General features: G+C 37.2%; 2 protein-coding genes across 4 annotated transcripts; one reads left to right on the forward strand and one right to left on the reverse strand.

Moving 5' to 3' along the window:
* Positions 1–494: 494 nt before the first annotated feature.
* On the reverse strand, positions 495–13637 carry LOC110063795 (ubiquitin-associated domain-containing protein 1-like). Of its 3 annotated transcripts, XM_020770790.2 has the most exons (11): positions 13274–13637; positions 13127–13182; positions 12427–12546; positions 10715–10808; positions 4646–4683; positions 4250–4320; positions 3713–3845; positions 2969–3055; positions 2647–2714; positions 2433–2503; positions 495–2078 (listed from the first exon to the last, which is right to left on the reverse strand). In XM_020770790.2, the coding sequence occupies exons 1-11, from the start codon at positions 13524–13526 to the stop codon at positions 1966–1968; spliced, it is 1104 nt and encodes a 367-aa protein (XP_020626449.2). In that variant the 5' UTR covers positions 13527–13637; the 3' UTR covers positions 495–1965. The 3 variants fall into 3 exon arrangements, 2 of the variants coding, with proteins under 2 accessions (XP_020626449.2, XP_089130620.1); XR_016202289.1 differs by lacking the exons at positions 495–2078; positions 2433–2503; positions 2647–2714; ... (5 more) ...; positions 13127–13182; positions 13274–13637 and adding exons at positions 5394–6299; positions 6527–6616; positions 6777–7575; XM_089274494.1 differs by lacking the exons at positions 495–2078; positions 2433–2503; positions 2647–2714; ... (6 more) ...; positions 13127–13182; positions 13274–13637 and adding exons at positions 4882–6299; positions 6777–7575.
* A 42-nt stretch (positions 13638–13679) lies between these two features.
* Positions 13680–25582, forward strand: LOC110063796 (calcium channel flower homolog). The gene is made up of 5 exons (XM_020770791.2): positions 13680–13956; positions 21178–21250; positions 22452–22580; positions 23002–23109; positions 23278–25582. The coding sequence occupies exons 1-5, from the start codon at positions 13872–13874 to the stop codon at positions 23381–23383; spliced, it is 501 nt and encodes a 166-aa protein (XP_020626450.1). The 5' UTR covers positions 13680–13871; the 3' UTR covers positions 23384–25582.
* The last annotated feature ends 962 nt before the right edge of the window (positions 25583–26544 follow it).

Genomic DNA, 26544 nt, shown 5'->3' on the forward strand with positions numbered 1-26544 from the left:
TATATCTTTTTAAATCTTTATCTGTTTTTGACATTTTTGCAATTTTTTATAGTATGTATTTGTTTATAGATTTGAACCTTTGGGAAATGGCGCTATGAAAACTTTCGTATTATTATTAATAAAAAGAATAGATAGTTAACCTTTGTCTTGGTATCATCTCTCGCGCGAACATGTCCTGCAAAACACTGTAGCGCTAAAACTCGTACCTAGGTCTTTTAGCGCTGTGCAAAGATTTTTCTGATTTACACACAATTTGACAAATTATCTGTAAACGAGAAAAATTGCACTTTGTATCCATTTCAAAATTCACTTTTGCTTTTTTCGAATTTCGTAAGGAAATTCATTTTATTTTTCAGTTGAAACTGTGTTTCCATTTTAGCGTTGGTTGCCCTCCCAGGTTGCTATTCTGACTACAATGGAGTCAGCGATAAAATCGGGAAAAATACAATTATTACTGCGACAGGAGACTTTAACACAGTATAGGAACTGTAAAGGCCAGTTCACAATGTTTATTTTCAGCCTATGTTCAGCCTATCTCGGCGTTATAATACTCAAAAATCTGCTGAAAGTTCAGTTGGAGAGTCAGTATGGGCTACTTACAAAATCACAAGTAAGCCACAAAACAATCTCTGTTATTCATCAACAAAATAATGAAAAAAGACCTACTAAAATCCCAACCCAAAATATGTATAAATATATGCAAAAAATATTTTCTTTCATTTACCTTGACACAAAACGGGTCAAGAGCCTAGGAAAAAAAAAAAAACTAGTAGAAAGAATGTAGAAGAAACACTAGCAGAATCACTGTAGAGGAAACAGTAGTAGAAACAATGTGGAAGAAACACTAGAAACCTTTGCATTTTTCCATAGCAATCTCAAGAAGATCAGATCTTCTTTCCCGCTTTTTCTTTAGTGATAACTTTGGTTTAAAAAACGTTTCTCAAACGAGAATAAGGACGTAAAAAAGGAACTGCTCAAGCCACATTGAAATGTAAAAATTGGTATCGCTCGCTTGAAATCTTCCTTCCCTTTTTCCTTCAATTTTGCGATCAGTCTTTGTCGTCTACATCGTTATTTTAACCCATTATCTTCCCTGCCAGGCACGATTGGACTCTCCTCTTACAAATATCGACATTCAAAGTGAAAACCATAGCCTACGCTGCTGGTTTTTCGAAAGCTAATTAACACTAATCCGGGAATTTAAAAAGTGACCAAGGTTTTAAATTCTCTCTGTTACAATGTTTTTCTTTGCATAAGTTTCTCGAGTTTGAGATCACTTTACGTCAAAATTGGAGGAATTAAAATGTAAATTAAGTTAAGTTAAGTTACGTTAAGTTAAGTTGAGTCAAGTCATAACAAAAGTTAGAAATAAAATGGAAATTGATGCTAATCAAAGATCTGCTAGTTCAGCTTAATTGTGCTTTGAACAACCGGGCCTGGCAATATCCATCTTGCTGAGCCTGCAAGATGTTTTCTCATGAGACTGTCTCAAACTCTCGTTCCTTCAACCATAACTACAGTGGAATCCCGATTTTTTGAACCTCCAAGGGAAACGAAAATTGGTTTGAAAATCTCGGAGAGTTAGAGAAATCGGGAGTAAAATTACAGTGTTTGACTGAGGAGGGGAAAACAACTTTTGGTTCGAGCTATCGGGAGGTTCGCAAAACTGGGGGTTCAAGGAATCAGGATTCCACTGTATGTAATCAGAACACATCATGGCAATGACGGCATTAGTGTTGCATAGCAACTTAACTGACCAACAGTGAGCGTGGGCTCAGTTGACCGACTGCAAACCGCACTTCTCCCCGATGCTAACGATTCTTTCGTTTCGTCACGCAATCTCTTCCCAGGATGACATGACGAGGAAAAAGAGTGCAACATTGAGGTTCATAGCCGGAACGGCAGAAATTGCTAGTTCTACGCTTATAAATGCACTATTTACAGTTTAAGTAACGCGATTCATTATCATCTAGCAAATCCCTGCACTATCCGAGAGACTTGAAGTAACACAGGCCCAGTTTCTGGATCATTTATGTAGAATGAGCTGGTTGATGGATTTTCTAGCATGTCCTCAAATGCTGAAGAGAAAAGAAAGCCAGTATCACTGATAAACAAAATTACAATAAAATAAATCTTATGTGAGCTGCGCATGAAAAAATAAATTAAAGAGAAAGAGAACTTACAGAGCCCTCACAACAACTTTAACAGTTGCAAGAAAACAAATTTAAAAATCCCAATGAAGTTTGACTAGCACATTTTTCAAGCATTCAGTCATGTTTTGGTATTCTGTCTAAATGCCCACTGGCATGCCAGCTTCACTTATGATGATTTGCACATTCACTAGGCTATAAGGCTTGAGCGTAATGATAAATTACAGTGATAATAAACTTTGCACTAGTATATCATCAAATTATGCTATTTTTCATACTTACCTCCCAATACTCGGGCATTACTAAGGCTTAGTTGGACTAGGGGGTTCTCCATAATGGCCTGGTACAATGGACTGAAGAAACAATGAGAGGAGCACAAGATTTAATAAGCAAGTGCTAATAACCTTAATTTCCGAGTTACCAAAAACTTGAATCGTTCAAAATGTTTTCATGCCATAACATGAAGGAAAAAAAAAAACCCACGGAGTTTACATACCTTGACTGGTCAAGACCTTCATTGACATCTCCTATTCCTCCTTGTCTATCACCTAACAACCAATCACACTGCCGCACCAACAAACCAAAAACAATCATTAAAAAAAAAAACCTAATTACAGCAAAATAAAATTTTATCATTATCACCTTAAGTATTGCTCTCAGCTTCTCAAATGCACTACAAAAAAAAACTGGTGTTTTCTATTTTGAATGTTTAGGTATAAATTTCGATACACTGAAGGAACTGCTAAAAGATAGAAAAACAATCATTTGAGGTTCAGGGTGTTTCTTTATACACAAAGAACTTCTGTTCAGTAACTTACGGCAGCTTCTTGATTGTTTCCAGTTGCTTTAAGTGCCATGAGAATTTCTTCCTCTTGGAAACCCATCTCTTTTAAGTTATTTACAGCCTACAAACAAAGAGGAAGATTTAATTATTTAAATACACTGCTGAAAAAAAATTCATTTTTATTATTATATATTCAAATGTGCTAATGAAAGAACAGCAGTCCCATACTATTTACAATTAGAAAATTTCTTAACTACCGCTATGCTATATAAAACAAATACAACTATCAATCTAAGACAAAGGTGTTGGTCAAACGCTCAAGACATAATAGTTGATTCTCCCCTTACTATTGTCAACTATCACAAACTACCATATGTGTGGTCAAACAGGAAAAACTATCATCAACAATCGTGGAGAATCTGACCAAGCTCAAAGTGAATGATAGTTAATTGGTAGCAGCCTATTCCAGACTCTTGGTCAGAGGGGATGATTGAAAAAGCGGGCGGGCGACGAGCAGGGTCTAGTAGAGAAAAAGCACTGATCCCGCTCGTCGCTGATCCCACTCATCACCCACCCACTATTTCAATCATCCCCACTGACCAAGAGCCTGGAACAAGCTAAGTTGGTAGTCAAACAGAAGCCCAACTACAACTCTCATCCGCTACAACTATCATCGACTATCATGGACCATGTGCCGTTCGACCAGGGCTTAAAACACCGTACAATTTGAACACCCAACTCACGATAACATCTGGCATATTTTTATTATGCAACTCACCCTAGAATTTGGAACAAACTCTTTTCTTTTCCTGCGAGTCCTCCCTGCCCTTGCTCCAAGCACCAATGGCTCATCAATATCAGCATCGCTGTCATGTTGTAAAAGCCATTCCATTGCCAGCATTGGGGACATTCTGTAAGAATCACAGGTAGAATGAAATTACAATATTTCAATCTGAGATCAAGTAACTGTCCAGTTAGTGTTTTTTAACCAAGAAACAGTGATTGCACCTTTGTACCTTTTTTTTTGTCAAACTCTACTTTATTTTGATGAGGTACAAATAAACTATTGTTGTTGCTGTTGCTCTTATTATTATTATTATTATTATTATTATTATTATTATTATTATTATTATTATTATTATTATTGCAATAACAGGGAACTTTTGTCAGCCCCCCATCTCTGAACTTTCTGGATCTGCCCCTGGCTATAACATGCTACTGAGTTCTGGCAAGATTTTAAGTCATTGAACATACATGATTGTACTTTGTTCGCAGTAATATCGATTTGTTGCTTCATGACTAAAGATTGACTAACCTGTTCAAAATCAAAGCCTTCTTAGCTCTGGTTTCTTTAAAACCCATGTCTGTGAGCTGTTTGAGAATGGTCTGAAAGTAGAATGAAATGAAGAATTCTAGGACCTTGTTTCTGTTTGGGCTATTATTACCTCGGTTAATTATCATTTGACTTTTCCTTCAGTTTGGAGATTGTTTTGTAACTTAATGATATAAAATAAAATAAAATATATTATTATTCAGTATGTTAAGGGGTAATGCTATTGCTAGATGAATCTAAGATACTATCAGACCATATTCTAGAACTACTGAGTTGAGCATCACCCGCATACAGAACTGTGAAACTGGCTCTGTCATTGCCTGTCAACCTACATTCACCTTATGTCATTAGTTCATTAAAGACTAAATATATGCTTACAGCATCAACATCTGGCTGAACATCTTCTTCAGGCTGACCTAAAAAAAGGGAGCAAGGAAACATCATTTTGCAGTTAAAGCTAGAAAGAGTACATGACCAAAAAACATTTTTATTCTTGGTGATCTGCTTGCTAATGTATTGTCACAGCAGTCCCCTTTAACCCTGACCCTAACCCTTGGATGCTTTTCAGAAGAGGAATCACTTAACTTTTGGCGATTATTTATTTTTGAACTTGCTTTTGAAATCTACGACAGATCTTTAATGGAAAGTACTTACCTATTGCATTGTGTTACATGTACATGTACTTGTAAGTGTTGTCTCAGATAAAAGAAATTTATTCCTGAGATTGTTGAAAAGAGAGAACTTTGCTGGCATGGAACATTTACTGTTAAGTACTATCCATTTACAATATCTAAACTTATATTTAATTATGGTATGAAACTTTTCAACTACCTGCTGATCTGTTTGACAGGTCTTCAAATTTCAACCAATCAGCGCGCGACTCGCAAACAGCTTTAGGGGTCCATTCATTCGAGAGCGTTTCGCGAAATGAAATACACATGGCGAATGAACACTGGCGGCTTTTATCGTGTTTAGCTCAGCATTTATTTTATTTCACTTGTTGAGAATTTTGCAATACTCCAGGCCAGTTTAAAGACATCGGATTTATTAAGTTAAAGATGTTATTTATGCTGATACAGCGGCGAATAAAGCTGTTCAAAGCTCCGGGACAAGACAAAACTCTTACCGTGTAATGGTCATTCTTCCTTCTCGACGCGACTAACAGGGATATGAAGACTACTCTGGCTTAAAGATTGCTTGAAAAGATGATGAATTCCACCGAACATTTTAATATGCTAAGACACATCACTTCCTTCTGGCTGTTTAAGCAGTTCTAAGACGGCGAGCTGTGCTCCGCATACTGTTTGGGGTTTTTGGCTACGGGGAAGAACGCCTCAGGCTCTATGATGTCTTGCTTCTGCTGCTGGTAGTTTTCTAGTAATCCCCTGTTGGCTGCCATCTGGAGATATGTGTCAGAGTGAATTAAAGTATTCACGAGTTTGTTTGGCTGGTGAAAGTTAATTTCAAGTCGAGTCTTCTCATCTGACCCAGACATACATGTCTTGAAACCTTCGGAGAATTCTGACCATGTTGTCGAACTCTGTTGGCCAGACTCATCTTTCTTTTTGTAAAATGTCTGCGGTCTTTGGTACGTGTCCAGAATAATTTTTCTGTCATCTATGTGTAATCCTAGTACGTCTGCATATGGAATAACGAATTTTCTTTGAAGGATGACTGATTTTTCTCTTTGATGTTCAATGACAAATGTGCCCGACTGTTGTGGTTTTCTTGAGTTTAACTTCATGGTAAATAACTCGTGCATTACTCTTGGATCGGCTCTTGTGATGTTAAGACTTTGAACTGTTGATTTGATACTGTTCAAGTTTGTTGAGCTATGTACCGTACCACTGTTGGATGTTGAAGCAAACTCTTTGGCCGTTTCGACTGTAATTTCTACAACGTTGGACGACTGGAAATGCGTTTTCGCTGCCTGAAGATAGTTTTGAGTCATCTGTTGGGTTAATGTGGAGTCGATTTTTGGCCGAGGACGAACACAAATACCACTGTCGGCATCTTTATTTGAGTCTCTCATCTGAAATAATTAACAGAGGTAAGTTAATATGATCCTGATTTTAACCTGTGCTCTAATTCCTAGCACTATCACATAACTCAGTTCATTGAAATCGATCATTTGTTTCTAGACATCATTTTACTGTTAAAAATAAGTCAAAACAAAATTTCCTGACATTTTTTGGTAACCTCTTAGGTTTGTCAGATGAACTTGTTATGTGAGTGCTTTTATATAATGCCTTCATGTACCTCGATTTCAGGAGTAGTTGGTGATATATAGGTAGCATAAGGTGGTTCATCTTGACTTGACTTTCTTTCAGTGTCTTGAAAAGGAATGTGCTGTTTTAAACAAAATAGCACAGGTTCTTTGACCACAGCCTTGAGAAACATCCTTTTTTAAATGCAGTGTATATAGTAGTCTAGGAGTTATTTAAAATGAATGGAGGGAAAACTTATTTTGTTTTTCACATTTATACAGATTCATTTATATATTTCATACCATTTTCTTCTTCTTTAGATGTTTTGGTAAATCCTCATTTTCTTTTTTGTGGACTTTAGAGTCTGACGAGTAGCTGCACCCTTTCTTCTCTCGGTTCTCAACAGATGCCCACTCGTGACAGAATTGTTGGGTGAGTACTCGTTTTTGATAGTCGATCTTTCCTGTTTCACCTGCTCGCCCACCACTGTAAATGTAGTTACCTTGCTTGGCTTCTTTGTGTTTGGTTTCCATGATGCTGTCATTAAAATTGTGCAAGGTTAAAGGGAGTCCACTCAAGGTGGCATCTTTAAGAGCCTTCTCGCCCTAAAACCCAGTGTAAGCAACCAGTTCTTTCACAGTGGCAGTAACAGTTTCAGAGCCAAACATTAAAATAAATTGAAATCCTAACAGAACTCTTGCTTGACATTCATACTCCTGTCTGGTTAATTCTCTCAAAGTGTTTAAAATCCATTGGAAAATTTTTTCAGGCCAGTGCAAAAAGATACCAATATTTTGCTGACTGAAGGACTGAAACCAGAGTTGTTCAAAAGTTCCTCTGCTTTTTCATAGAAGGCCAAAACACCATTTTCATCAAATGTGACATCATAACCGCTTAAACAAACTTTTCGAGCAACTTTCTATACTTCTAAAAACCATTTTTTTTTTTAAATTTTGTCTGAGAGCATCAGCTACTTGGCCAATTCTTCGTACAACAGTTTCTGTAGCTCTTGTAGCTTAGTGCATCATTGCTGGGTAAAAATTTGCTAGGTCCAGTTGAGAAGCATTAGGATGTCCAGTTTGACCAAGGTGCTTCTTTGCATATTCTCGTCTGCCATAAATGATAGTAAACATTTTTGTTAATTTAAATTGACAGAAGGGTGCTTTCCAAAATGAATACATGTACATGTTGTGCAAAACCTCTTAATAAAGTTTTCCACATTGAATTACATTAGTTTTTCTCTTTGATTGGTGTGTGGTTACTGTATACATGTAACTGTTGCACTGTATAATAATATAAATGTATATTATCATTCATACCTGTGTTTTGTATTTGGAAGACTCAAGTTTTAAAAAGTGAATGATGCTCATGTTTGCTCACACTGGAAAGGCCTACTGTTATTCTTTCTAAAAAGGCAATTCTATTAATTTATTTCAGTAAAGTGCCATTAATCAAATAATAACCTGTTTTCAGTATTATCTACTCGCTTTCCCAACCATGTCTTGTACTGTTCTTCTCCTTTCTCAGTCATTTCTACTTTCCACACAAGCTCATTACAGATGACTCTCATATCCCTAAGTTGCTTTTGATGTTCTGGTGACTCAGGAATTGGATAAGTGGAACTTGCAAAAGAACTTCCAGTAACTGATCTTCGCTGACAGCCATCTGCAACACCACGCACAATGACTTCTATGTTCTTCTTCAGAATTGGGTGATAAACTGACTTCAAACTGGACAGCTGTTGAAGGGTTTCTAATCCAAGATTACTTACATGGTTGTAGTTATCTGGCCCTAACCAGGAACACACTGTGACAATGGAGCTTAACAGGTTGTGCGGCTCCACTAATTTGACTCTTATTGCTGTTTCTCCGGTAAAGAACTTACTCCACTGCACCCATGGGAATGCATCAATGTAGTGATAAGCAAGTAATTTTTCTTTAGGGACCATTATTGTTTCCTGCAGATTTTTTTTGCTAAGTAGCCATTCCACAGTGTTTTTAACGTTTGTGTATGTTGCAACAACACCATTGTGTTCAGTAAAAGTTAGTGACAAACTTTCTTGCAGAGCCTCCTTTTGTACCTTTAGCTTTTCACACATGTCATCTTTTGGTACCATGATATTGATTCCGAAAACATGTTCTAGTTCTTTACCAAGCTAATTTCGGACTATGTTTTGATATTTAGTGTAGCCAATGTCAAAATTACTTACTAGTTCGGCTGCAAACTGGACAAAACGATTGAAATTCTTCTTAAAAATGACTGGCATGAGTGTCCTCTTAAAAAACTCTCCATCCTTATGTGAAATAACAAAGTCAACCAGCTCAGCTTTTTCTTGTTGATGTTGAGGCATGTTTAAATCGTCAATAAAATGAACCCATTATCGGCATTTTGCTGGAGTCAAAAGTTTTTCCTTGGAGTGATAATTCGGGAATATACCTTCATCTTGTGGTTTGGAATAAAGGGTAGAAACTGACTGTTGTTTCAAGGAATAAAGAAGCGAGTCTGGGTAACACTCAGCTACCATCGCAACAAGTACTTCCAATTCTCCTCGCAACTTGCTTTCGGAAACTGAGCCCTGTGTAAGTTTACTTCTTGATAGCAGAAATGAGGAAGTTGACACATGTTTGGAAATACTACACAAAACCACAGTTGAAAATTCATCTGGTGTTAAAAGTTTCAAAAGTTCCTTTAGCCTCACAGAGCGGTGGTGGTGCGGGACATCCAGGAAATTATTTGCTGCAGCAGCAGCTTGCAGGGGTGGGTTTCTACGTTTTCTTCGTGCTTGTGGCTTGGGTGGGTTTGGAAAAGTTTTCTTAATTCACGACCTGTTTGGTAGTTGTTTTCGCAGTCGGAACAACTAAAGACCTTGGGCACGGTAACAGTAGTATTGCTCAAACCTCAAAAACTTTTTGTGCATCTGGTGATGATGTGATCGTAGCTGTAGGGTATAGTTGATAGGGGTCACGCAAGGTATCACTTCAACTTCCGAAATTATTTTTATGGGTTATTAGACGTGATATTTTTACCCCTTTAAGCCTGTAGTTTTGTTCAGAGATACAATTCTGCCAAAACCTTTCTGCTAGATTCCAAGGCCATTTATAGATGAAACTGTTTGCGAGTCCTTGCGCGGGTTATTAAAATCCTATCGGGGGAATGTAAACACGCGCTTCTTGTTCAACATTGCAGTTAACTATCTCAAGCAAAACCACACTGTTAGCATCACCTTTTTTAAAATTTTATTAGTAATGTAAGGCTTCTGTGTACCTCAGTCAGTCTCAAACACAAACAAAGTTGTCGGCTTAACTGATTTAGAAACAAGGACACCGGGCCGCGAACGAACTTCTGTCAGAGCTGGTGATTTAAACGATTTATCTTCAAGCTGGGGAGTAGTATACCTGCTTAACTCTTTTAAAATTATAGGAAAGTCTATTTAAAGCCCAAAGTTCAAGTTTCAGTAAGAGAAAAAAGGTTATTTCTCCCTGGCGGACGACATAAGGAACAATGAAAACAAATCGACGCCATTTTTTCCGCACGTGTTTTTTTTATAATGGAGACTGGAGCTAGTTCCCCCCAATTTTTAACCCAGCATGCCCCGCAACTTCTGGTAGAAATCAGCAGGAAGGTTTGCCATGTACCAGCTTTGCCTGATGCAGGTTTGCCATAAAGTGCTGAAGCAGGAAACATTATTGTTGGAGAAGGTGGCTGATATTTCTATTGGTTTGAGGAATCAGAAGAATAGCTCAATAGAGCTCGTAGCTGAGATCACGAACTAGATGGTGATTTTCCCCAACTACCAGCCAATTTTGACAACCCTACAGATGGCCTGTTTACTCTAGAACTACCAAGAAATGGCTCAGACCAGAGTTAGAACTACAATGAAAAGCATTTGAAAGAGGGACTGTTGCTTTCAAAATGATCAGCGCTGTTCTTTATTGGAGGGCACGTTATCACTTAGCAGCTGATTCCTGTATTATATTGGGTATCGCAGTTAACTCACCTTTTCAGTTACAGTAGTTATGTATCAACTTCAAGTTTATAGTCAGCAAAGTGTGGTGTGTAGTTCCAGAAAATATCCATACCTCCTTCCTCCTCCGATAAACACCCCTCTGGTCCCTTTGGTCTTAGAGACCCCCCACCTCCCACCCTAAGAAAATTCCAATCCCTTCTGTGGGGGGAGTATGGATGTTTTCTGGAACTGCAATACAAAAATAAAGAATTCAAAAATTACATCTAAATGTACCTGAACTGTCAGAATCTTTTCCTGCAGTCACTGATTGCAGAAGAATTGAAGAGTCAATCAGGGAGATGAGTATTCTTCTAAGTTCTGAATTGAACTAAAATAACGAAAGAGTACATCACAAATTTGACCTCAGTTTTTCTACTTTAATAATTAGTTTGTTGAACAGACATATGCAACATTTAATACAGCAACATGTGACAGTGCAATTGCTGCATCCAAGAGAGAATGATCAAGGAGAATGGTTTTCCCACACACAAGCCCCTTCCAATCATAAAATTTTTTAAATCTTTTTTCTAGACAAAGGCAACAAAAAGTACCTGATTATATAGCTGAATGATATTATGCAGACTTCTGACAGCATATAGTTTTTCACCTGTTGTTTTAAAATGAGGTCTACTACAGTTGGGTGAGGTGCTACAAAAGTTTGGCGACCAGGTTTTAACGTTCAAATTGTGTTGTTGTCATGGGTAACTGGCTCCATTTCTAGTGGAAACTTGTTCGCCTTTGATGTCATTAGCAGCAAAGTGCATGGAATTGTAGGCGATGATATTGTTACCATTGGAGGAAAGTTTAAGGCCAAAACTTTGTCACACCATACTCAACTGATAATTGTAGTATGCAAATATGCAAAAAATCTGGATGCTTTCAGGTAGCTAAGGGCCTGCGGGTAACTGCCAGCTAGTATCAACAACTGAGAAAGAACTTCAATCCAGCTGAAATTTCACACCAAAACAAAGACTTGCGATACTTTTGGAGGTGCAGAGGCCAGAAAAGCTGGCTACACTCGTTAATGAGCTAGCTTAGTGCTTGCTTATAGCTACATCCTTGTATGAGGAAAGAAAGCTGTGATAAATATTACATCTTATTAGTACCATGTGTTACAAAACTAATAAAAATAGAACTTCATCACAGGGCAATGGGAATCACTCTTTTGGATCATTCTATCTTAGTTGTATCTGATTGGCAATAACCACCCTGTTGTAGGGGTTAAGACTTTTTATACGCAGGTGTGTTTAAAACATGAAATGGTGAAATGTCAAAATGGCACCGCAGTTAACCTAAATAGTGTTCCAGTTAGCTTAAATAGTGCTATATATCATCATAATAATAATAATAATAATAATAATAATAATAATAATAATAATAATAAAACACTTTAATAGCTGACACAATTACTGGTAACCCAGTAACTTGACAGTGGTTGGCTCAAAATAATTTCAAGGATTAAACCTCAGAGACAACAGTATCCTGCATTGACTCTTAACAGTGGTGCCATTTTGTCATTTTGCCATAATTGTCCTGTTTTGAACATGCCCTTTAGAGACACATGTTTTATACTAGGTGATGAAATTGGTACGTATTGTTAGCAAATAATTTATTAAGTAGCGCTCAGACATGTCAACTGCTGAAAATAATTATATAGGTGTTTAAAGCAGTTGGCATGGGCATCAACAATTTTTTTACTGATACGCATGCGTTATATTATTAATATTGATAATTTTTTTTTCTATTTTTACCATGCCAGAAATCCAATACATGTAGCATGACATGACTAAGCAACAAAAGAATCTTAGCAGTATTTCTCAGGAGACTGTCGACTAACTGTCTGCTAACTGTCAGCCAGCCAATTTGTTTAGGAGTTGCTTATCACTTTTAGCAATAGTTAATATCTGTGATATCCAATAACTCAGATTTGTTACTTGCACACTTACATCTAAAGTAAGAGGAGACAAGCTGGCTGAAGGCTCCTTCACCTTTCCCGCAGTAAGCTTAGCAGTTAATTTCTTGACACTCTTCAGATCAGGTACTTGGTAACTGCTATTTTTACATTCCTGTGTGGTTTTGGAGAAAACAAAGAGTATACTATTGTGATTTTGATGTAAGTGAATAAAATCTTCCTCCTTTATATGTTTTTAGCAAAAAACCAATTAGTAATAATTGGTTACATCTAAATTTATTTAAAGGAGGATGTCACGTGCACAATGAGTCATGCAAAAAAGTAAAACCCGAAGAAAATGGCAGTAAGTTATTAAGGTCAATGTATAACTTAAACATCAGAATGAACAGAGATAACACAATTAAGCTAATTATTGTTTATAGTTGACAGCCATCAATAGGGATGCCTCCAATTTTGACACGAATATCGAACAATTAAATCAAAATGAGGGATAAAATGCTTTATGCAAACAAAATTGAATCGCTAGGTAGCCTACGATTTAATTCAACAGAACGCTAAATTAAATAAATAATCTCTGTTTATCAGTCCATTTTAATTAATTTTACAAATGTGTACATAGTAATTGGGACGTAAATATTTCCTCCGGTATTCGCCTGGAAGTGATAAAAAATTGAAAAATAAGTTCCCCCTGTCGATGCACTTTAAAACAAATAGGAATAAAAGGCAACTCTTACTTTTTCGGCGGAATCACAACTCGCATTGTGACGTTTTCTGAAGAGAATTAACTCGTCTGGAAGAGAAAACACGAAAACTAAGATAAGCTATAATTGGGCTAGGGGCACTGAAAAAGCAATCAGACGACATGAACGAAGTACACTTACCATTTTCTTGGACATTTTCTTCGTCTAGGGTTTTTTCGTCGATTAATTCCTTATTTGATTTAGCAAGGAGCAGTTTATACAAGTGAGATTCCTTCGAATATTCACCGCCAAGTGCTCTATCCTTAACTGCATTAACGGTGTCCGTAACGCTAACTGTCAGATTACTTTCCTTTCCAGATGAGCTGATAATTTTTATACAGATTAGAGGAACAGATCCGCGAGATGTCAACTTCTGAAGTTCAAATTCCCTCATCTTTCCCCGTTGTTTTTCATTTCCAAAATTTTGCAAAACAAGACTTCGTGACAACAAAGTTGACGTTCATGCGCAAATATTAACCAGGTTTCGATAACTACTGCGCATCTACTTGCCGAACACTCGATGGTAACAGCCATTGACCAAACATGGAGAATCTCGTGCTGTGTTAACTTCGGGAGGAGCTCGGTTTTCCCGACATTGTCCGAGTGTGTTATCCACGCAGTCATTATTCGCGCTTTCTGTCATGGAAATCAGCTGAATCAAAGTGGATTTTTGAAGAATGTAAATTGAATTCACTGGACTATATCATTCCGCTATTGAAATACATTTTCTGTTTGAAGTATGGCAGACAGTGACACAAACACCGGTGGTGTTCCAAAAGGATTGAGACTTGTGGTGCGATTTTGGGGCGCAGTGTCCGGGCTATGTGAGTACTGTGTTTGAATATTTGATCTTTCATGAACATCGGGCTTTTTCTCAAAATACGGAGATTTAATTTTATTGTTTGATCAGGTTGAAGTCATCGGTCTGAATTGGTATTATGGCTTCTTCTATTTATAGCATTTCGCTAGCTTTGCTATTTATTCGAGTCAACGGTGACGCGGGAAAATTCTGTCCGTTTATACAAATCAAGATGATACTGGCCGGCTGAGTAAGCGCTTGCATACATTGTCAGTGATTGTCAAGATCTTTGTTTACATTTTGTCCTCTTGTCTTTTCGTGTTCTGCCTTGACTGGCTTGAGTTTATAGCCATCAACGATATCGCCAGTCTCTTATTGTGTTGGTCCCTCCAAAATAAAATGCTAGAGAGTATTTTCTTATTAAATTTTCCACTGAGAATGAGAAATTATGGCGACTTAGAAAAGCTTTAGAATTTTTAAATAATATTTTTTTTTAGTTTATTGCACGCTTTAATCTGAGTTGTAAGGAGGCTAAATACATAAAAATCCGGCATTGAAATCAACAATAACAGATGACTAGGGTGACGAAATGAATTGAACTTAACAAATGGGTTTTTATAGAATCTCGTAAACAGCGTTTAAATTTACTAAATGTCGTTCTCAAACGTGGCAAAAAGTTGTAAAAAACGCTAATGAACACTGGAAAAATACTTAAATTTTCAGAAAATGGACTCTTCGCCAATATTTACATTTTTGAAATGTTCCGTCAAAAGAGCATAAATATATTCTAAAACATGAAAGTAGGAATCAAATAAAATAATACTAGAAAACATAACTTCAACTTTCACTTTTGCTGTCATATTTTATTACCCATTTATCATCTGATTCTCATCAATAATGTTATTGAGACACTTCAACTATTGATTCATCTTTTATCAATTAGCTGAATGGTCTTAGACTCAGTTGAGTCATGAAGATAGGCAATTTTTTGCAGCAGACTGCGATTTACATATTACATCATTTTAATATTTGTTGGATTAAAATTATTTGAGTCTCATCTTGTTTCTGTGGAAATAAGTATTATTTGTGATATCATTTCTTCTTTTACCTGGCAAGAATGGCTCAACCAAGCTTTTCTAAACTGGGCACAGACAAAGTGCATTAATTAGGCTTATTCCAAATGTCGTACTACTGCCGTGCCAAACTAGATTCAAGAATTAGCACAATGTTTGAAACCACTCAATTTGGCAGGCGGAATTAAATTTGGCATGAGTACTTAGCATGACAGGCCTTGCCATGCTTGGCAGCAGTAGTGTGACTCGGCTTCAAACAGCATGCTCTTGCTATGCCAAACTGAATTCATAACCTGCTGCTTAAAGCTGCCATTGCTTTCTAGCATTTCAGCTGGTATTCAGCAAAGCAAACTTCTTCTGATCTTTAGCACGACTGAATAAAATTCGATATTTGAGACCGCTGCTGTTCCTTTGTCATGCCACCACCGGAGCAAATTCATTTGAGTCTGACATGGCAGTAGCAGGACATTTAGACTAGGCCTAGAGTAATGAAGGGGTGGTTTATTGAGGAAGTAGAAAATAAAAATGAGAATTTTGTGTTCCCATGGGCTGATGTAAATATGCAGTGTAAAAGAACTCAAAATGTAAATAAACATTTTCTTTTTCTCCTGTGATATAATAGTTAAAAAACTGGTCAAGCATTCCTCTCATAGTGTGAGTGGGATTTGTAGTTGGGCTGGTGGGTAATTTTATTTTTTGCTTGCCAGCGTGATGGGCGAGTGAAATTTTTTTGGGACAATGTTTGAAGAATTTCAAATTTTAGAATTAAGTATCATGTACAAAAGATTTAATTTTGTGAATCTCCCAGTAGTGAGACATTTTGGGGAACTAGTGAGAGTGACTTTTGGATTAGCAAGTCAAGCCTTAAAATTGGTTTCCCTTGCACTCTTCTCTCATTGGAAATTTGATATCATTCTGTGTTTCAATATTTTATTTTTGAAATAAATACAGTAGAAACTGCAACTTGATTCAAACTTTCAATGTTTGTTGGACTGTGACATATATTTATGCAGCTTTTGTGACTGATGCATTAAAATTGCTGCTGCAATCCTGACCATAAGTTGTTGGGACACCTCCCCTTTTGCATGCTAAAACCCATGATTTCAACTACATCCTTGACGTTTTAGGAAAAGATGAATAGAAGCAAGTGTAATTGACCCCCTCCCCCCTAGCAATGTTCAAAGAAAATGAAGCTATTCTGAAGACTAGATCAGATGTGGTTAAAAAGGAAAAAGAGGCAGTAGAAAGTTATTAGACAGTTGTGTTGGAACTGAACATGATTGCTGAAAAATAAAATTGTTATTATTGGAATAAGATGTGAATATCTATCCTATCGTCACTTTAGTCAGAGAATACTGTCCTAGGAGGTGAACAGTTCTTGAAACGTGGCTATTCTGAAGCTATTGTCAAGGGGTTTTTTTTTCAAGATTTTTATTAACATTGACAGGGGGGAGGGGGCAGGCGGGCTTACGTGGTCTTGGTCTTAAGAGAGGCTTCCCGTGAAGTCATCTGCTGTGAACTGTCCCAACACTTGTGACCAGGATTGTAGATAAATTTATGTCATTTAAGAGCCAGTGCCCATAATTATGGACCAAACAACGGCACAAGTCAAAAAATCGATTTTGCTCATTTTTTGCCCATAGATTGGCCCTAGCTAGTAAACAAACGGACCATAGTTAGTTTCTGCTAATGCAGCTTTTTTGGGGAGAAATTTGCGAAAAACGATTTTTTTCCGATTAGGCTCAAAATCTACTTCCGGTTTTGCTGAATTTTCTGAATATTTGATTGCTTCGCGCTTCGCAGAACAGCTACTTGAGAATCTTTCAATGGTCTTTACATTCAGCTCAGGTCTTCATGGTATGACTGAGCGAAAAATAAAATAAATCGAGGCTTCGTTTCAGCCTGAAACGAGATCGAACACGAACGGAAAATATTACGATGTGTTTCAAACGAATTATAGCACTAAAATATCGCCATATTTTTCTATGGGCTATAACTTTAAATGCCATAAAAACACTTTATACGGGTTAACTGTACACCCACCTGTTTGAAAATCAAAAAATATCTCTGGGCAAATGGTTTTAAGTCGCCCGCCTTGGCCTGTGCTTCTCATGAATTTTTCCCTGAACCGCCGTGAGAATGTGAGCGTGACTCTGGCGGTCACCCTGAATACATAATTCGTTTCCAACAAACCGCAGATGGCTATCTTAGCACATTTGGGTGAAAAAAGAAAAACATAATGGACCACTTTTAACTTTTATATTTTGAAAGTCATCGCTTTGGAAATTTCGTTAATTAAAAACGTCAATTAAAAGCAATTTACTCGGAGTTCGGGTGTTACTGCTATGTCGTTTTAGGCTGTCGTTCTTTCTCTGATCATTTTAATTACAAGAACGAGTTCTAGAAAGAAAATCGTTCTAAGTTCATTTGTTAAGCGTAATGAAAAGTTGATATTGTTGGTTTGTAGCCTTATGTGATCTGAAGGAACGCTACAGTGATTAAATTTGTATTTGTTGATTTCGACGGATCGATTTTCGGTTAAACCTTTTTATTTGTGCCAGCACATTTAGTGCTTTTTCTCCTGCTAAAAAGTCGGAAAAAGTAAAGTAAACAAATCCTAAAAGTCATAAATAAGAGGCATCGACAGTGCGAGTGTCTCGGTAAGCTGTTAATTTGAACAATTACTGTGCTGGACGGATTGCTTTCCTGGTTACCCACGTACTATACATAGTTCATTGTGCGCGAATGTTTCTGTTTCAAACAACTGAAATGCTCAGTGCTTTTTCCTTTTTTTCTTCAGTCTTAAAACTTAAGGTTAAAGTTAGGCTAAACCCTAAACTGTTTTGGCGGCCAACCTATTTTTGGCTAATTGCTTAATCAAATTATATATATATTTCATTGAAATTCGCTCCTCTGTGACCGACTTCCGCGAACAAAACAAGATGGATGTTCGCTGTTCATTTAAGACTACAATCCTGGTCAAAAGTGTTGGGACAGTTACGGCAGATGACTTCAGAGGCAGCCTCTCTTAAGACCAAAACCGCGCAAGCCCGCCTACCCCCTCCCCCTGTCAATGTTGATAAAAATCTTGAAGAAAAAAAATCCTTGACAATAGCCTCAGAATAGCCTCGTTTCAAGAGTTGTTCGCCTCCTAGAACAGTATTCTCGAACTAAAGAGACGATAAGATAGATATTCACGTGTTATTCCAATAATAGCGATTTTTCAGCAATCGTGTTTGGTTCCAACACAACTGTCTAACCACTTTCTATTGTCCCTTTTTCCTTTTTTCCCACATCCAATCTAGTCTTCAGAATAGCTTCATTTTCATGCAACATTGCTACGGGAGAGGGGGGGTCAATTGTACTTGCTTCCATTCATCTTTTGTTCTAAAACGTTAAGGACGTAGTTGAAATCGTGGGTTTCAGCGCGCAAAAATGGGAGGTGTCCCAACAACTTATGGCCAGGATTGCAGGTTTACACTAGAGGAAATTGTTCCGGATTCGTGATGAATCCAGAATGTTTTAGTGCTGGATTGATTTTGCCATTTACACAAAAGTGGACGAAACCGAAATAAAAACCCCCCGGTTTGGTCGTGTCTCCGGAGATTTTGAATCCGGAATTTAAAGTGGGAACTTTGAATCTGAAAACTTTTGAATCCAGAGAGTTTTGTCGTGTGAACGATTTTCTCTCGAATCCAGATATTTTCCGCCTGTGATCTTTTGAGTTTGCGGTGGAACGAAAATGGCGGATTACATGATCCAGTCGTAGTCGAGTCGTAGGCGCATTGATGGCCATTTGATGGCGGTCGCTGGGTGCCTCGTGCTGTTTCAGGTGTAGGTAATCACTTTTATAATGGGTAATGCCATACTCCTCAGAAACCGTGCCCAATTTATACTTTACTGTGCAGATGACGACGATGGCACGATCGAAAACCTCGACGGTTTTCGACCCTAAACCCTAAGTAAATACCTGGAGGAACCTGGCATGATGGACAACAGTACCGTGGTCAGCGAGTTGAAAGAAAACTTCAGACTGTCTCAACCTACCCCTAGCCTTATTTTCGGAGGCATTTTGTTTCTCGTTGTCGACGCAACAAACTGCTTGTTAACCATTCCATCATGAATGTTCCCGGAGTTATCGTCGTGTATAAACGATTAAGAATCCGAATATCCTTTCACTGTAAACCCCTACTAATCCGAATACTCTAAAATTGATGAATTCGGGAACTCCTTTATTGTAAACCTAGTCCTAGATTGACCACTGTAATGTTTATTTGTCTACCAGTGTTTTGATCTGCAAATTTCAGTTAATTGATCAAACAACCAAAGTAGAAAAGATGGATTTTTTTCCCAGTATGATTGAAACTTAAACGCAATTTCTTCCTCGGCTAATTCAATTCAAGAAATTCCGGGTTTTCTAGCTGAGTTTGAGCATATTGTGTAGGTACAAATTTTCTACACAGCTAGAAGAGCTGAGATGCCGTCACGCAGTTAGTAGTCTATAGAAATTATGGTATTTCCACTTGACTTTATTTGTCAGTCAATGATTCAGTTGCCATAAATCATAGAGGATTGGTTAAGTGTATCTCTGAAACTGCTACTGTGTTGTAAGTTATCAGTGAAATCAATAAAATAAACAAGTGTTAAAATCATTTCCTGGAGTACTGTAGTAACGTTCTTTATCATGGATGTCGTGGGTGTCGCAATGCAAATGAAAAAACATATATATTTATACTAAGTTAAACAAAAAAAACAAAAACAAAAAAACAACAGAAAAAACATTTTCCATTATTTTATCCACACAACGTTTCAAAAATTGCTTTCATCGGATTGCTGGAAACGAATATTTTACTTGAGAGTGGCTATCCGCGTCATGCAATTGCTTACATTCCAACGGCGGATTTTGGGCAAAATCTATGAGAAACACAGGCCAAGGCGGGCGACTTGAAACCATTTGCCCAGAGATATTTTTTGATATCCTAACAGGTGGGTGTATATTTAACCCGTAGAAAGTGTTTTTATGGTATTTAAAGTTATAGCCCATAGAAAAATATGGCGATGTTTTTAAGCAATAATTCTCTTGCGACATACTGTAAAATTTTGCGTTTCAGTTTTACCTCTTTTCGGGCTCAAAACTAACTTTGATTTATTTTATTTTTCGCTCAGTCATACTACCAAGACCTGAACTGAATATAAAATCCATTGAAAGATTCTCAAGTAGTTGTTCTGCGGAGCACGAAGCAATCAAATATTCGGAAAATTCAGCAAAACCGGAAGTAGATTTTGAGCCCAGTCGGGTCGAAATCGTTTTTGGCGTATTTCTACCAAAGAAAGCTGTATTAGCAGAAACTAACTATGGTCCGTTTCTATTCTTACTAGGACCTATCTATGGACAAAATACATGCGAAATCAATTTTTCGACCTGTGCCATTGATAGGCGATTTAGGTCCATTTTTATAGGCATTCACTCTTAAGTCAGAAAATGTTGATACCCTTCGTATGGAAGGTTTTTGGGTTTGAACCACTCACTCACTTCCCTTTTAATGTTGGAATTTCAAATTTCCAGTAACCTTCCATGGGTTGGGTAAGAGAAAATACTTGACTGACTGACTGACTGATTGACCAACGCACAGTCAGACAGACAGACAGACAGGGTGATCATTTTCTGGAAGGATATATATGTTGTATTTTTTGAGCAATGTTTGTCAGAATGATTTCAAATTAGTTTAATTTTCATTAAAAGGGAATGGAGAGTCTATTACACCAATAACTTACTAGCCCAACAAAAATAAAGAAATTGCTACAATTGCTTGCATGGCCTAGTGGAGCTGAAGGTGGACAACATATTCAGGAATCGGTTGTGTGGTTCTATGAGAGTGCAAAATAAAAAGAGATATCTTGCAGGGGCATTGATATGAGATGCTGGCAGGGTTGGACTGAGTTAGAGATGGATGGGGCTGGGTATTATGCAAGTTATTCTTTTTTAGAACATCCCAGAAAGTGAGAAGAAGAAAAGAAACTGGTTTGAAAAATTTAACCTTGGTCTAAACAAATTAACCGAGGTTGACATCATTCTGACCTAAAGTATATTATTTTCATATTACAAATGTACAGTTTTTGGTAAATTTCTGATTAATTTTTAATAAAAAACCTATTTTGTTGTTGTCTTTTAGGTTCTGCAGCACTTGGCTTCTTTGTTCTTTTTACACTATCAGCAACATGTTTAGGAATGGGAATATATATGATGTAAGTTACTTACATGTTAGTTACTTACATGAAGGTACATGTACATGAGAGTTGATATTTATGTATAAGACTTGACTGTGTGAGATTTATTTGTGAGCTGGGCTGCTGCTGCTGCTGCTGCAGGGTAGTGGATTGTAAAGACTGTGAGTCCACCGGCACCTGGTGAATGTAATAGAGCTGAACAGATGTTGAACCATGTTTACACGGTTCTGTTGGGCATTGATACATGTATCTACAATCATGGACAAAAGTCTTGGGACAAATTTGCACTTCTGGCGCTTTTGTGCACACGCCAGACGCAAATACTACTTCACCTCCCTAACTTCACCCCCATCCCCCATACAGTGTTGAATGCATTTTTAAAAGGAAAGCGGCGCTTTTTTTAAAACTTCAGTGGTAAAACACATATAATTTGTTCAATTACCTAAGTGTCCTAAGGACTTTTGTCCACGATTATAGCCTAACCTGCAATCAGGTGCTTTTTTTCAGCAATTAAATGGGGGAAGGGAAAAAAGAACACCTGGTACACATGTATATTTTGAGAGTCGTCTGCATGTAGTCCAGAATCTGGACTTTTGTCCGATTGGTCGTAAACCTAAAGTGTACAGTCATGTATTTGAGTCACATTCTGAATGTTTACCTGATTAGATATCTGACTACCAGTGCAATTCCAGACACAAAGTCTGGGTGCTGCAGAGATACGTATGTATAACAATTGACAACATAACAGTTGCACTTTTTGCTAAATGATAGAAGACTAGCTGTCACAGAATCAATGGTTACTCCCACACTTTAGTCAGGCCATGTGAATTTCCAGTTAAGTCTGATTGCTCACATTTATAGCATGACCCAAGAGAACATCACTGTTGACAGGTCAGCCACAAAGGGATGGAAGATGACCCATGAAGTAAATGTATCAGGTGTTCTTTTTCTCCCTTCCTCCATTCGCTGTTTGCCAAAACAAAAGAGTGCCTGGTGGCAGATTATCTCCAGCCCAATCGGACAAATTAAGCGTTTCATTTCTCACATTTCTATGGTGTAGTTTGTTGATTGAGTGTTGCATTCTGTTAAGATAACTGCAGGGTGCAGCTTTCAGCTGGCTACTCAGCTCCCTCTCAGCGGACTGTCCTAAATTGAAAAACACCAGTCTAGAGTTACTGGGTATTGTTATCATGATTAAAATTCTTTGATTTAATTTCAGAGTGATGGGAGTCCTTGTCTTGGGTTTTGAAGCTCCCATGTGTTGTCAGTATGTACCAACTCTTGTGACAGTCAGTAACTGGATTGATGCTCACTTCAGATTCTGGATGAGAGGAAGTTTGTATTTTGTGTAAGTTGTTCTGAAAAGAATATTAGAACATGTTACTGATCTTTTTTCACATTCTTTTAGGGTCAGTAAGTACAGTCTGTGTGAAGACAGTTGCTGCATTAGGAAAGAAGCTTTGATCTAAATCCATGACTGCTATGATCTTACATTGACTGTGCTTGCATTAGTATGATTGTACTCTTTTCCAGCTGATAGTTACAAGAAACATTCCTGTACAGCTGTGTGTGTAGATGGTCAATTTGCCCGGTGCCTGGCCCTTAATGAAACCCTTGCAATTAAGCAACTAGTAGATTTAAATTACATGTCCCAGCATGTCATCATCTGGTCAGCAGCCTATCTCCCAGTTGACGAGGATAATCGACAACCTGATTTAGTTAAACAATGTCACCTAAGGAATGTTAATTCTTGTTTGGTTTTTACATAGGATGGCCATTCTCCCTATAATATTTTGCCTGGAAGTCTCCACATTTGTTGGTTGTGGTTCAATCATGATCACAGCAGCCTTGTATGGTGTTTTAGCCATCGGAAGAAAGTAAGTGAATTCTTTTACAAAAATCCATTTTAGAGATGGAAAACTCAGTAAAAAACATTTTAGAAGAGGATTATAACTGTGGTATTTTGGGTCATGTCCGATGACAGACTGTTATTTCCAGCACTGCCATAGCATGTAGCTTAAACGTGAGGTGAATTTTTTTTTCAGGGGAGCTGATGTAAACAAGAATGCTAATTCTGATGACATTGAGATGAAAACGAACTTAGTTGATAACAAGGGTGATCCAAACTATGTAGAAGAAACAGGACCTTGAAATGTACACTCTCACAGTTTGTGTATGAGATACACTTTACCACAGTATTTAAAGATTTTAAGTTAAAGAATAATTCTATTATGAAAGACTTACTATGATAGAACCTGTGCATACTCTGGTGGTTAACACGACACTGCAGTGTACCACAGTTGTGATGTCATAAATTTTATTGTCTACAAGACGTAGAAGCTATCCCCTCATATTTACACACTTTTAATCTGATGCAATATGTTAGAAGAATGATGGTTGTCTACATGTACACTGTACATAGTGCAAAGTTCATTGTGAGGTTTGCATAGCAGCTATTTTTACCGGTGTTAATGCCACATCTTCATAAATACACAACCCTGCAGAAACAACTATGTGGACCCCTTAAGCCCCCCCGCCCCAGATTAGAATGTCGAAGGGTTGTGAAAGGATTGATGTATAGTGGTAACAGTCGTATTCTGAAAATAATTACTTCTTCTAAAACTGGTAGTTTATCCAGCAGTATCAGTGCCAGAAAAACTACTGGTTTTAGAAGTTAACCTAATGCTTGAGTTCGTCACATTTTCAAATAACTAATTCACTCCAAGTGTGTTGCATGTTATCGTAAATGTAGCTAGTAATGTAGATGGTATCTGATAATTATTGCATCACAATAGCTGCATGTACATGTGATCTTATTTTATGTTTAGTGGGTTTTCAAATTATATTTTCCTTTCAAAGAATGATATTTTGGACTTGCAGTAAAAGCTGTTTGAACTGCAAATCATACCTGGGGCTTTTTATACAGTGCTGTGTTTCCTCAACATTTAGTGGCACAAGACTCAACAGGATTATTTCAAATGTCATATTTTCATTCCTGATGTCTATAAACCTGAACTAGAGAGGAACATGTTCACACTGTAGCTGTAGAACTGTAGAATACCATCTTCTCTATTACATTCTTTCTTTAAGCAGTTAGGGCTTTAGAAGAATAATTAATTATAATTCTTACAAAGCACCTTAATATTATTAAGCACTGTCAAATTGTGCCTCCTTAGAGTTTTTCTAAGAATGTATTTGAGGGGTATTTAACTAAGGAAGGCACTAACTGATAATTCAGGAATGAAAATTGAACCAATTGGAATGCTCGGATTGACCTCAAGACTACCTTATCTTGGTCAGGATTTTGCCATGGGGATGAAAACAGACTTAAGGTGGTGTATTTTTGGTTTCCAAAAGTTGGCTGATTCATTGCCCAAGTGCCATACAATAAAACACTTACTAACCTAGCTGGCTTGAACCGTACTGGGGAATATCTGCTCCTGCTTATTAATTAAGAAACTAGAGATATATAATTTATATTAAGCTTGGGTTATCTGTTAGTCCCCAAGCTTGAAGGAAATTACTAAGATATTGACCTTTAGGCTTTAGACTCCAACATGCGACTTATCCAACTGTCATTGAAAAGTTGAAGTTTTGATACTGTTTTTAAAGTTGCAGTAGTGATAGCCTGTTACTTCGGAAGTACATTAATACATACAACTGTATTTAGTTGTAAAAAAATCCTAGTTACTTCATCAATGGCTTGTTATTTAAAGTGGACACTTCTTTTAGCCTAACCTAAAAGGGTTAAAGTAGTAATTTATTTTAATTTATTGTAATTTGTTTACTTATATAAGTTTATATACGTATTATTGTAATATAACAGCAGATCATTAAATCCACACGAAAAAAAAAAAAGAAAAAAAAGATTAAAACTGTTAACTTTCTCAGTGCAGTTTTAATTTTTTTGCGCATATCAAAATTCTTATATCGGAGGTTTATTTAACCCTTGGAAGTTGAAAATTTCTAGATTCCAATTGGAGGAACAAATACCAGTTGGAGCCAACATAATAATTGAACCTGTAGCTTTATATCTGAGTTGCCTGGAAACATTTTTATCTGCGCTGTTCCATGCTGGCACGTTTTCATTTGCATTCTTTCCACTCTCTGATTGGTTGATCAAAACAAAAAGATTCTTTAAGTGAAGCTTCAACGAAGATTAGCCTAAAACGGCACTGACTGATTACCAATTTCAATTCTGTCAGCAGGGTTTATCTTAAGTTTAATACTTGCTTATTGTGGTGGGGGTATATAAGATTCTGCTATAGTAGAGATTGTCAACTTAGAATCAATTGAAAGTGAAAAGGAAGAGTTTTTATTTTTTATCATTAAATTATGGTTCAAGGTGGATTGCAAAGTTGTTTTCTTGTTTGTGGGCTTGTGGTTCGGAATTGAAATGTAAAATTTGGTAAACAAACGACCGGTAGCCGCCTGAGCCTGGTGCGATAGACATTGATTTTGTTCGTCACGCACTCCTATGCGTGACAAGCCAAAAATTAGCCTGGAGGAAGGGCGCGGATGTACACAGCTAACCAAAACTCAGATCCTGAAAATGTTGGCAATTATTTAGAGGCGATTCTGTGGAATGCTGCACTATCCGTCCACGGTCACTGTCCACTGAATACGTTTTTTAATGTGCCTTTTTGTTTGTTTGTGTTTTTTTTTTTTTTCAGCATCAAATGAGTGTATCTTTGTTTTGAAGTGAGCTCACCCATTTCTTTTAAGTCCCTCGCACCTCAAAAGTCTCTGAGAAGAGTGAATCACCATGAAGACTACACAGTGCCTTTACAGTTTTCAGAATTGAACTGAAGAGAAGAAATTAAAGTAAGAGATGCTAAGAGAGGTGCACAGCCGCAGAATACCATGCAACAAGGAAACCCTCTTGATTACGAAAATTCCTCCACTATAGATTTTTTTTTCTTCGATTTCTGTTGCTCTCTTGTTTGGGGGCGGGCATACATGGCAAAAATTACAGTAAATGTATGCAAAAAGTGGAAAATGCAATGTCTGATAACTTACGGAAGAAAATTATAATTAACAACCAAAGATATCGGGTAAAAGTTTACTGTACAAATTTAAGGGAGATAGCCTTGCTAGAAAAGACTTTGTTTGGAAAACCGAGTCGCTTTTCGCGGGAAAATTTAAAGACTTTAGTTTGAAAGATTAAAATACACTCGCCTCAAAGCAAATATATGCTCTTCAAATTTGATCAAAAACCCCTCCTGCTGGGTATTTATTCTTGTAATTCATTAATCTTCAGAACGTCAATCGTTCTCAAATTATTGTGCATCGAACTTTTGTCTTTTCCCGTA

The sequence above is a fragment of the Orbicella faveolata genome, unplaced genomic scaffold (genome assembly GCF_042242905.1).
Source record: "Orbicella faveolata isolate gen_17 unplaced genomic scaffold, um_ofav_v1 contig_36, whole genome shotgun sequence".
Taxonomy (NCBI): domain Eukaryota; kingdom Metazoa; phylum Cnidaria; class Anthozoa; order Scleractinia; family Merulinidae; genus Orbicella; species Orbicella faveolata.